A 12,848-nucleotide genomic window follows, 5' to 3' on the forward strand; every position below is an offset into this window, starting at 1 on the left:
TGTGCCAAGGCTGACCATGCCTGGGGCATCCGTTGCAGCTCACTATGCATTCGGTGCTGTGGAGCATGCTTCGCGGTTGTTCTTTGCCAGCTGAACACGGACCACTCAGAAGTCATTGATTAGCTCTGTGATTTTTCTTGTTTTATAAAACTTGCTGTCCTTGTCATGACAATATGCTATATAAGACTGTTTAAAACTATTCTGTGCAGCCCTGCCAGCCACAGTACTAACCCTAGTCCGGGAGGGAAGCCCTACCCCGTGGAATGCTAACCATAGCCTGGAGAGCCCCCCCTTACGGGTCAGGGGCTCCTATCCTGTTGAACCCTAGCCCCAGGAGCTCTATGCTCTTTAATCCTAGATCAAGGAGCTCTGTCTTTTTGAATAGTAATCTTAGCCTGGAGACCCTGTACCCTATTGAACTCTAGCCGTTTTTTGGGGGATGCTTGCAGCCCTATCCTAATGACCCTTAACTCTAGTGCTGGGAGCCCTAACCTTTTAAACACTAGCTCAGGGAGCCCTAGCCTATTGAAACCTATCTTTATCCCAGGAAGCTCTATCCTTTTGAACCCCAACTGTATCCTGGGCAGCCCTTGCAATCCCAGCCCTAGCCCTATCTTGGGAAGTCCTTGCCTATTGAATCTTAACTCTAACCTAGGGAACCCTAGTCTACTGAACCTTAACCCTAGCCTGGAGAGCCCTGTGCTATTGAACCCTAATCCTATAACCTGAGGAACTCTACCCTATTGAACCCTAACTGGGAGAGCTGTAGCCTATTGAGCTCTAACACGATCTCTGGGATCTCTACCCTATTAAACAGTAATTCTAGTCCAGGAAGCGTACTCTGCTGAAGCCTAACCCCGGCCCCAGGAGCTCTAGGTATTGAATTCTAGATTGAACCCTAGTCTAGCTTTGGGATCGCTGCTCTATTGAACCCTAATCCCTAGAGTTGTACTCTGTTGAACCCTAACCCTAGCCTGGGGTGCCCTAGTCTGTTGAGCCCTAACTCTAAACAGGGAGCCTTTGCAGCTCCAGCCCTTTCCCTAGCTGGGGTGCCTTAACCTTAATAGTAGCCTAGGGATCCATAGTCCTTTGAACCCAAATGTGATCTTGGGTATCTCTGCTTTATTAAACTCTAACCCTACTTCCGGGAGGCATACTCTAATGAGCTATACTAGCCTAAAGATCGAAATCTTATCCTGGGGACACCCATCCTTTGTAATCTTATCCCTAGTCCAGGGAAGTCACTGGTCCAAGGTCTATTCCTAGCCTGGGGATGCCTACCCTTACTAATGCAAAGTGTACGTGGCGAGTACTAATGTCTCCAGGCCTAACCTGATCCCTGAGAGCCCTGTCTTTGGTAACTGTAGCCTGCTGAGTTTTCCAGCCTCAGGCCTAACCCTAGCCTGGCGAGCCCTACCATCCCCATGAATAACTTGACAGTATAGCCCTGTACTTGGGAACCCTAACCTGAAGAGCCTTTCAAGATCCAGGAATGCCTACTGACCCCAGGCCTAAACCTAGCTCAGATGAGCATATCCTTAGTAACCCTATCCTTAGCTCAAGGAGCCCTACCGGCCACAGGCCAAAACGTAGCCCAGAGAAGCCTATCCATATGAACGCTCACCCCAGTCTGGGAAGCCCTACCCTTAGTAACTATGACGCTAGCCTAGGGAGGCCTTAATCCAACAATGTCTGGCCTTACTAACGCAAACTCTAGCTGGGACATTCTACCATCCCTAGGGCCTACTTGACCACAGGGAGGCATATCCTTGGTACCCCTAATCCTACTGGGTTAACCCTCACCCGAAGAGCCTGACCCTTAGAAACTCTACTCCTAATATGAGGAGTCTAAACCTATCTTGGTGAGCACTACCCTTAGTTACTCTTTCTCTTCCCACAGAGACCCAGGCCAAACCCTAGCCCTTGGAGCCCTATGCTTTGTAAACCTAGTCCTAGTTTGGGGAGCCCAGCAGTCCCAGGCCTAACCCTCACCGGGGGACCTCTCCCAGTAGCAACCTGAACCCTAGATGGGGGAGCCTTACCCTTAGCAACTCTAATCTTAGCTTAAGAGCTCTACAAGGTGCAGGCCTAACCCTAACCTGGGATAACTCTTACCCTAGCTCAGGGAGCTATACTGATCCCAGGTCTAAAGCTAGCCTAAGGAGCCCTACTGACTCCAGGCCTAAAGCTAGCCCAGAAGATGCCTACTCTTTGAAACCCTAGTCCCGGGGAGGCCTACCGACCCCAAAGCCTAACCCTAGCCCCAGGGATGGCTATCCTTAGTAACCCTGATACTAATCTGGGGAATCCTAATAACTGCAGGCCTAACCCTAATCTGATGAATCCTACTGTTACTAACACAAACCCTACCTGGGGGAGTCCTACTGTACTCAGGTCTATCTGACCACAGGGAGCCATGTCCTTGGTACCAGGGAGTTCTACTGGCTCCAACCCTAACCTGGCCCCAAGAAGCCCTATCCTTGGTAATCTAACTCTAACTCGGCTGGCCCTACTGGCCCCAGGCCTGACCTTAGCCTGAGGAGCCTTGCAAGATCCAGGACTACCCTTACTGCAGAGAGCCCTACCAGTATCAAATCAAACCCTAGTCCAGGGAGCCCTATCTGTAGTAAATGTAACCCTAACCTGGGGATCCCTACCAGCCACAGGCCTAACCCTAGGCCAGAGGGGCCTAACCCTACCTGGGGAGTCATACGTTACCCAGGCCTTCCTGACTACAGGGAGCCATATTCTTGGCAACTCCAACCTAGGGACTCCTACTGGCCCCAGACCTAACTGGCTCCCAGGAAGTTCTGCCCTTGGAAAACCTAACCGTAGTCCAGGAAGTCCTACCGGCTGAAGGCCTACCCCTAGTCTGTGGAATCCTGCCAGCCTACCTCTAGTTCGGGGAGGTCTATGGGCCACAGGCCTAGGCCTAACCCAGGGAGCCCTACCAATCAAAGGCATAAAACTAGCCTGGAGAGGTCTATCCTTAGAAACCTTAATCTTAGTCTGGGGAATCCTGCCTGTAGTATGCCTGATGTTAGCCCTGGGAGCCCTACCCTAGCCCTCAGTGCCATATCCTTACTAACCCTGATTTAGGTTGGGGAGCCCTACCAGCCATATGTCTAACCTGATGCCAGGAAGCCCTAGCCTGGGGATCCCTACTGACACCAGGCCTACCTCTCGCATGGAGAGCCCTACTGTTAGTAACCCTAATCCTAGTTTGGAGAGACCCTACCCTTTGTAACCTTCACCCTAGCAAAGGTAGCTCTACCTGCCCCAGGCCTAGTCCTACCCCAGGGAGCCCTGTGGGCCCCAGGCCTAACCTTCACACAGGGAGCCCTACTATCCCTGAGCCTAACCCTAGCAACTGGTGCCATACTGGCCCCTAGCCCTTAATGTAGCATGGGGACCACTACCGTTGGTAACCCTCACCTGAACCTGAAGATGCCTACACTTACTAAACCTAACCCTACTCTGGTTGTCCTACTGTTCCGAGGGCTATCTGACCATAGGGAGACATATCTTTGATAACCCTAATCCTAGTGCACTCTTACTGGTTCCTGGAATAACCTGACCCCATGGTGCCCTACCAGTCTCAGGCCTAACCCAGACATGGGGATCCCTACCAGTCCCAGGCCCAATTCTAGTGCACATAGCCTGAGGGACTCTTGGCTGTGAAGTACTACTGTCCAAAGGCCTAAAATTAGCCCAGTGAGGTCTACTCTTACCCATGGTAACCATAACCTTAGCTCAGGGAGCTCTAGTCTACTGAACCCTAACTCTAGCTCTGGCCTATTGAACCCTAACCCTAGTTTGGGGATCTCCAGCCCAGTGGTGCTCAACCTTTCCAGACTACTGTACCCCTTTCAGGACTCTGATTTGTGTACCCCCAAATTACCCCTCACTTTAAAAACTACTTGCTTACAAAACCAGACATAAAAATATTACTGAAATTGCTTACTTTCTCATTTTCACCATATAATTATAAAATCAATTGGAGTATAAATATTGTACTTACATTTCAGTGTATAGTGTACATAGAGCAGTATAAGCAAGTTATTATATGAAATTTTAGTTTGTACTGATTTTGCTAGTGCTTTTTATGTAGCCTGTTGTAAAACTAGGCAAATATCTAGATGAGTTGATGTACCCCCTGGAAGACCTCTGCATACCCCAGGGGGTACATGCAGAATCACTGCTCTAGCTCATTGAACCCTAACCCTAGTCCCAGGAGTTTTAGCCTACTGAACATTAACCCTACTTTGTGGAGCTCTACCCTATTGAACCCTAGCCTAGGGACCTCTGTCCTATTAAACCCTAAATCTGGTCCAGGAAACCGTAGCTTATTGTATGCTAACCATAGCCTGTGATTCCCTACCCTGTTGAACCCTAACACCATATCAGAGATCTCTACCCAAGTGAACCCTAATTCTAATATGAAAAGACCTCTTTTACTGAATCATAACAATATCTCATGGACCATAACCCTAACCTTGAGAGCCCTACCGTATTGAGCCCCAGTCCTAGCTCTGGGAGATGCATTTTGTACATGAAGGGGAGCTAGAGAGGAAGAAATGTTCATAGTGAGGGTGGGAGAGTATAAATCTTGGATGAAACTTATAGCTGTGTGGGCAGGAGGTAAAGACTATAAGATGTTATGAAAGAATAAATAGCAGGATTTGGTCATAGTCTGGTATTTGGAACAAGATAAAGGGAGGAGTTAAAGGTGATACCCGGGTTACAAGTCTGAGTGACATGGAGGATAGTGATGTTAACAGTGAGTGCGAGTGGAGAGACTTGGGTAGGAAAGATAAACTCAATGTGAATGAAACTCCTGAAGTTGATGGTGTGCCCTGGAGCGGTAAGAGAGACAGCATGAAACATGGGATTGGGTAAAAGAAGACAGGATTGGAGAGAGAGGCTAGCAAATCATCAGGAAAGATGGCAGTGAAAGCTGTTTCAGAGTAGCAGCCGTGTTAGTCTGTATTCGCAAAAAGAAAAGGAGTACTTGTGGCACCTTAGAGACTAACAAATTTATTAGAGCATAAGCTTTCGTGAGCTACAGCTCACTTCATCGGATGCATTTGGTGGAAAAAACAGAGGAGAGATTTATATACACACACAGAGAACATGAAACAATGGGTTTATCATACACACTGTAAGGAGAGTGATCACTTAAGATAAGCCATCACCAGCAGCGGGTGGGGGGGGGGGGAGGAAAACCTTTCATGGTGACAAGCAAGGTAGGCTAATTCCAGCAGTTAACAAGAATATCAGAGGAACAGTGGGGGTGGGGGGGGGGAGAAATACCATGGGGAAATAGTTTTACTTTGTGTAATGACTCATCCATTCCCAGTCTCTATTCAAGCCTAAGTTAATTGGAATTAATTTGCAAACTGGATACAATTCAGCAGTCTCTCGTTGGAGTCTTTTTGAAGCTTTTTTGTTGAAGGATAGCCACTCTTAGGTCTGTAATCGAGTGACCAGAGAGATTGAAGTGTTCTCCAACTGGTTTTTGAATGTTATAATTCTTGACGTCCTTCAGGATAGGTTGTAGATCCTTGATGATGCGTTGGAGAGGTTTTAGTTGGGGGCTGAAGGTGATGGCTAGTGGCTGAAGGACGACCCATCACTCTCACAGATCTTGGGAGACAGGCCAGTCCTTGCTTACAGACAGCCCCCCAATCTGAAGCAAATACTCACCAGCAACCACACAACAGAACCACTAACCCAGGAACCTATCCTTGCAACAAAGCCCGTTGCCAACTCTGCCCACATATCTATTCAGGGGATACCATCATAGGGCCTAATCACATCAGCCACACTATCAGAGGCTCGTTCACCTGCGCATCTACCAATGTGATATATGCCATCATGTGCCAGCAATGCCCCTCTGCCATGTACATTGGCCAAACTGGACAGTCTCTACGTAAAAGAATGAATGGACACAAATCAGACGTCAAGAATTATAACATTCAAAAACCAGTTGGAGAACACTTCAATCTCTCTGGTCACTCGATTACAGACCTAAGAGTGGCTATCCTTCAACAAAAAAGCTTCAAAAAGACTCCAATGAGAGACTGCTGAATTGTATCCAGTTTGCAAATTAATTCCAATTAACTTAGGCTTGAATAGAGACTGGGAATGGATGAGTCATTACACAAAGTAAAACTATTTCCCCATGGTATTTCTCCCCCCCCCCCACCCCACCCCCCACTGTTCCTCTGATATTCTTGTTAACTGCTGGAATTAGCCTACCTTGCTTGTCACCATGAAAGGTTTGGCTCCTTCTTCCCCCCCCCCCCCCCCCCCCGCTGCTGCTGGTGATGGCTTATCTTAAGTGATCACTCTCCTTACAGTGTGTATGATAAACCCATTGTTTCATGTTCTCTGTGTGTGTGTATATAAATCTCTCCTCTGTTTTTTCCACCAAATGCATCCGATGAAGTGAGCTGTAGCTCACGAAAGCTTATGCTCTAATAAATTTGTTAGTTTCTAAGGTGCCACAAGTACTCCTTTTCTTTTAGTGAAAGCTGTGTAAGTGGATGATTTCATCTACAGTAAAGGTTTAGATCACAGATGTTAGATAGAATCTAGCCCGCATGATATATTTATGTGGCTTGCATCATACATTTAGAGTCTCCAAACTCTCTAAAATTCATTTTTAAAAAGTAAGTTTCTAATTCTTATGGCTAGAGTGGAAACCTTCCAAAAGTAAGCCAAGTGTAATCAAAGCGGTGATGTCTGCCTGAGTATGCAGACAGCTTGAAACTGACTCAAAGGGATGAACACCGTTCATTTGCTTGGAATATCAACTTTAAACTGATAACTGATTGATTGGTTCAGACGAGGGAAATGCGGTAGACCTAATCTATCTAGGCTTCAGTAAAGCGTTTGACATGATACAACATGGGAAATTATTAGTGAAGTTGGAGAAAATGGTGATTAGTACAGGAACTGTACAATGCATAAGGAGTGGCTAAAGGAGAAACAGCAGCTTGTTGTGTTGAAAGGAGAACTATGGGATAGAGGAAGGTTACTAGTGGCATTCCTCAAGTGTCTGTCTTAGGACTGATTTTATTTAATATTTTCATTAATGACCATGGCACAAAAAGTAGTAGTGTACAAATAAAATTTGCTGATGACAAGTCAGCAGGCGTTGTCAATACAAAGGAGAATTGGAATATTATATGAGAAGAATAGGGTAGCCTGGAGGGCAGGAATTTTTTCTCTAACTTGGGGGCTCATCAGTTGGAAATGACAGAGGAGGAGAAAGACCTGGGTGTGTAAGTTGATCATGGGATGACTAATGTAATATGGCTGTGAAAAAGGCTATTTGGATCCTGAGATATATCAGGTGAGGCATTTCCAGTAGAGCTGGAGAACTATTAATACCATCAAACAAGGCACTGTAAGACCTCATCTGGAATATCATGTACAATTCTGGTCACCCATGTTCAATGAAGATGAATTTAAACTGGAACAGGTGTAGAAATGAGCTACTAGTTGGGTTAGGTAAATGGAGAACTGGTTTAGGAGAGGCGACAAACAAGCCAAGTTCTCTCAAGCCTAGCAAAACAAAGCCTAAGTGGGAATTTGCTTGCTCTCCACAAATACAATGGGTAGGGGTTAGTTAACACAAGGGTGGGAGAAGAGCTACCTAAGCTAAAGGACAGTGTGTGCATAACAACAAATGGGGATACACTGGCTATGAATAAGTTTAGGGTGGAAGTTAGAAGAAGGTTTCTAACCATTAGAGGAGTAAGGTTTTGGAATGGCCTACCAATAAGAACGGCGAGGGCAAACAACTTAACTAGTTGAAGATGGAGCTTGCTATGTTTGTGAATGTGATTATATGAAGGGGTTGCCTGCAAAAGCAGACGACTGGACTCAGTGACCCAGGAGGTCCCTTGTAGTCCTGTGTACTATGTTCCTGTGTTTAAAGTTCTGCAATGACACTTCGGTGGAGCCTGATTTTCCAGTGTTTTGCACCTTGTGTAGTCATTTATATTGGTGCAAAATGAGTATAGAATGCTGCCATTCTGAGTTCATAACATTTCATCCTTCACTTTGAACTTTCTTTGCACAGATGTAAATGAATACACAAGGTGTAAAACAGTGGAAATCAGGATAGTGGTTCCTGACATTTTCCATTCAACTGTGAGCATGCTGCCACTATCTGCAGCTGCATTCCCTACAGCATGGCTTTGGTCTGGAGCAGTGGAATAAAAGGCAGGCAGCATCAGTGCACCTGGGACCAGAAAAATGCCTTATTAAGACAGGGATTAGGAGTGTAGATCACAAAAGTATCAGATCTGTTACATATAAGTTGTGTTGAGACTCATTTAAAAAGGCAAACTCCTGTCACTCTTACATTGTGGAATATCCTATGTGGCAGTTTGGATTCACTGACAGTACCCATGGAGAAAAGTATTACTCATGAGTTAGGATGGCAGAATCTGGCCCTAAAATTGTGCCCCAACTGCCACATCTACAACTGGCAGTGTTGCTGTAGGTGTTGGAAACTTACAGCTTCACTTCCTCTGCTGTGTATTCGTGCTTCTCAGTTCACCTTACTCTTAACTGAGGATCATATTTGTTACCTCCTGAACTGTTAAGAGGAAGTGTTAAGCAGTCTGATTTATCTAATTGCTGTTTTTTTTAAATAACAGCTGTTAGTTTTAGAAGTGAAACAAATTAATTAGTTGTTTGCAGTGTTGTAGTCATATACGAGACACATTGTTGTAGCCAGAATACGATACGCAGAAAGTGGGGGAGGTAATGGCTTTTATTGGATCGACTTCTGTTGGTGCAAGAGACAAACTTTTGAACTATAAGAAGTTCTTCAAGAGATTAATTAGCGGCAGGTGTATTTAGAAGAAATGAAAGGAAATACTATTTCACGCAGCATGTAGCTCGTGCATGGAATTCACTGCCACAAGGGACTATGGGATTAAATTCTGTATCTGGATTTTTAAAAGGACAGAATAATTTTAGGATTAGTAACACTTGACTGTGGAAGAGGTTTAATGTTTTTCTGAAGCAATGGGTGTTGTCTACCATTAGAAGTGGGATAGTGGATTTTGATGGACCACTGGTTTGATCTGACATGTAAAATGCTATGTTCCTGTCTAGACTCCTCATAGTTTTACTAGATGATAAGACTTGTTGACATGACCTTTTTGGTCCTGTCTACTCTGGTGTTTGAAATCAGGTTAGCACCTTTTTGGCAAGAAGTTTATTTAAACATCTCTCCGGATAAGAGTTAACACGGCTTCAAATGTTAGTATAGATAATGTCTTAGTCCAGGATGACCACTCCTCATACTCATTGATTAAAACATAATTGACAGGTTACCTTTTGGGGTATTGCAGACCTGATGTTGCTGTACTGGTTTTGGCCCCAGGATTGGAAGGTACAAAGGTGGCGTAAAGCCACCTTTCTCTCATCCCTGGTTCTGTACCAAGCAGAGTTGGACTGAACATGAGGTTTGAGCATATGTGAACTGAACATTTTACAAACAGAATTTACGGTTCAATCTTGCAGCCCTAATTCATGTGACTGGCCTTTTGGCTTCAGTGGGAATACTTATGTGAGTAAGGACTGCAAAATCATGTCCTTATTTAGCACTGAAAATAATTAATTGCATTTTGGCACAAGGACGTTCTTTAAAAGTGAACATCCTGAATATTGCCCAATATTGTATAAATAATCAGGTTCTAGGAGCCACTTGTTTGGAAATAGTGTAAATAACAAAGCAAATAGTTTGATGCTTTTGTTGTTCTTCCTACAGCATTGCAGACTTCACTGGTATTTTCCAAAGATAATGGATTACTTGTGTTTGTCCGCAAGTCTCTCGGCATTGAGGAAGTAAGTTGATAAACTTAGTTGTGATTTTTTTTTTTTAAAAGAACTGTTGCAATATTTTTCATTGCTAAGTGAGAGTATACAGGCTTTAATTTCTAAAAAGGAACTTCATATTTTCAGTTTCGAGAGTGCAGGGAAGAAGCTTTAAAATTTCTCTGTGCCTTTCTGGAAAAGATTGGTCAGCACATTCATCCTTATGCTCATGATATTAAGGTAAGTGAAGGAAAACTTGTTTTTAAAAATCTATCAAATACTTTTAACAGTTCTTCAGTGTTTTTAATGTAAACATGAAAGCTTGAAAGATATATAAAAATATGACTAATACCAGGTTCATGGCTTTTCTTTATGCAATTCATACCTCCTCCCCCCCAACGTTTCTAATAGAGCTAAAACAGAAGAGCAATTTTGGTTTACATATTAATGCACTGGTGTCATTAAAAATGTCAGTATACTTTGGTAGTATTTGTTCAAGTATCTTGGAGCCAGCAGGGTTAGCATATATTTTTCTCTCTCTCAAAAAATGGTAGTTGTTGGGTTTGGGTTTTTTTTTTGTTTTTTTTTTTGTTTTTTTTTTTTGTAATGTTGTACCAGTGAAATATTTGATTTAAATATTTTTAATCCTTCTGCTCCAGTTTGTAAACTTTTTTACTTTTCCTTTTTTTAGGAGTTTTGTACCTGGGTACTATGGGTGCTCATTATTTCTGAAAATGTCTCTTAGAATATGTCTACAGTGCAGTTAAAAACCCATGGCTGGTCCATGCTAGCTGACTTGGGCTTGTGGGCCTCAGACTAAGCGCTGTTTAATAGCAGTGTAGACCTTTAGGACCCTGTGAGGTGGAAGGACCCCAGGGCTTGGGCTGCAGCCCGAGCCGGAATGTCTACAACACAATTAAACAGCACCTTAGCCTGAGTCCTGTGAGCCCAAGTCAACTGGCACAGGCCAGCTACGGATGTCTAATTGCAGTGTAGACTACTCTAAGAGTCTGAAATGCTCAGTAGTATCAATTTAACTGGAGATGTTTGTGCCACTGTACTTTTTGAGATCGTGTTAATAGCTCCCTGCTTAAAAGGAAAGGGGTCTAGTGGCAGATTTGCCACATGGGGTCCTTTTTATTCTAGAACTTGCTTCAGTCTAGATTTACTGAAACTTGGATTTGCTCATTTTTAGGACACACTGCAAAACCAATCTTTTCTTTTGGGTTTGGTTGAGGGATATAAAGTAGTCATGTAATGGGTTAGTGTTGCTATTTTCTGGGTGAATATTTATTCTAGTCTGCACTGGCTTTGTATGAGAAGCTGTGTTTTTATTCTTGGGTTTTGTACATTTTAAAAGTTGTAAAATACCTAAAATCATTGGGGAAAGGTATTTTAAAGAAATATCTTAAATTATTTAAATATTTTTAAATTTTCCATCCTGTTAATGATTATTATGGTCTCTTTTTTTTCCAACCTAGCTAACTTGTATTAGCGTTTACACAAAAGAAAAGGCTGCAAAATGTAAAATCCCAGCCCTGGAACTTCTCATTAAGGTAAAACATACTTTATAGTTCTTCATTATTTCTATGCCTAGAGACTTTTGAGTTATACCATGGCCGCTGTTGAATGCGACAAACTCAAAAATCTACCATTACAAGGGAGGTTTGGTGGTTTAATTCTGTAGGAGGGGTATTAAAAAGGTATTTCTCTGCCCACAAATCAGTCCTAATCTCCTTTGACCAAATTGCTTAATTAAAGGTGCCATCCCTTAATTTGTGTTGGAAGACATCTTGGATTTTGAGGGTGATCACAGAGTGCATCTTTGTTCCCAATTTAAGAGCTGTTCCTTAAAGCAACACTGTCCAATTTAAAAATCACACTTCTGTTTGAAAATATTAATCTATTACAGATAACTAGGATAATACAACTGAAAGATATTTGAGGGGCAAACTTGTTTTATATATTTTTTTTTTTTAGTTTTCTCAGTGCATATGATAGCATTTTGTATATAATAATTTTTACTGTTTTCCCTGTGTAGTGCATTATGCCCTGATTCCGCAAACACTTATGCGTGTGCTTAACTTTACATATAGGAGTAGTCCTTTTGAAGTTAATTCTTCTGTGGTTTGAGTGGGCCTTACAGCACCGGGGAGAGAGACACTTTAAAACTGGGTAAACACGCTTATGAAACTGCAGACATTAACAGGCGTCATATCCTAAAACTAATTATAACTCATTTTGTAAACTGATTACATTTTAAATTGGACCTAAAATTACAGCCAAAAGATGTACAAGGAACATAGGAAATAGAAAAATAGGTGAACTACATATACAATAGGATGAGCACGTGATTTGCATGAGGAAAACGCAACAAAACCAATGTTTATTGTATAGAAATGGTAGCTTGTCTTTACCTACATCTTATACGATCAGAATACGTATCAATCATCTTTAACTTAACGCGCTAAACCAGTGGGACTACTTGTGCTTAAAGTTAGGTATGTACTTAAGTATCTTTCTGACTTGGGAGCCTTATTTACCTGAGTCCAAGTGGAAAATAATAAAATAATTGTTTTTCCTTATTTGTGGCTATCTTGCATATACTTCCAGTTGCTTCAAAATTTACAGTCTTCCTTTCTGATGGAAGAATTGAAAGTTGGAGAGATCTTTAACAAATTTTATGGGGAACTGGCTGCAAGAAGTAAAGTGCCTGACACAGGTGAGCCTTAGCTTTTCTAGCAACATTATTACTTATTTTATTTATTATCTTTTAGTATAGTAGAACCTCAGAGTTATGACCACCAGAGTTACAAACTGATTGGTCAACTGCCCATGTCATTTGGAACCCGAAGTACACAATCGGGCAACAGTAGAGACCCCCTACCCCAAAAGCAAATATGGTAAAGTACTGTATTAAACGTAAACTATTTTAAAAAAAAAAAAGTAAAGGGAAAGTTTAAATTTTTTTTGACAAAGTAAGGAAACCATTTCTGTGCTTTTTT

At 42.8% G+C, this 12,848-nt stretch overlaps 1 protein-coding gene across 4 annotated transcripts in view; it reads left to right on the forward strand.

Moving 5' to 3' along the window:
- The window catches only part of PRKDC (protein kinase, DNA-activated, catalytic subunit), a 159,669-nt gene that overhangs the window by 916 nt on the left and 145,905 nt on the right, over positions 1-12,848 (forward strand). For all 4 annotated transcript variants that reach the window (XM_038388511.2, XM_038388512.2, XM_043507884.1 and 1 more), the window contains exons 2-5: positions 9,797-9,873; positions 9,991-10,083; positions 11,325-11,399; positions 12,457-12,565. In XM_038388511.2, the coding sequence (XP_038244439.1) occupies positions 9,797-9,873; positions 9,991-10,083; positions 11,325-11,399; positions 12,457-12,565 (354 nt within the window). The remainder of the gene's footprint in view (positions 1-9,796; positions 9,874-9,990; positions 10,084-11,324; positions 11,400-12,456; positions 12,566-12,848) is intronic.

This window comes from Dermochelys coriacea, chromosome 2 (genome assembly GCF_009764565.3).
Source record: "Dermochelys coriacea isolate rDerCor1 chromosome 2, rDerCor1.pri.v4, whole genome shotgun sequence".
Taxonomy (NCBI): Eukaryota; Metazoa; Chordata; order Testudines; family Dermochelyidae; genus Dermochelys; species Dermochelys coriacea.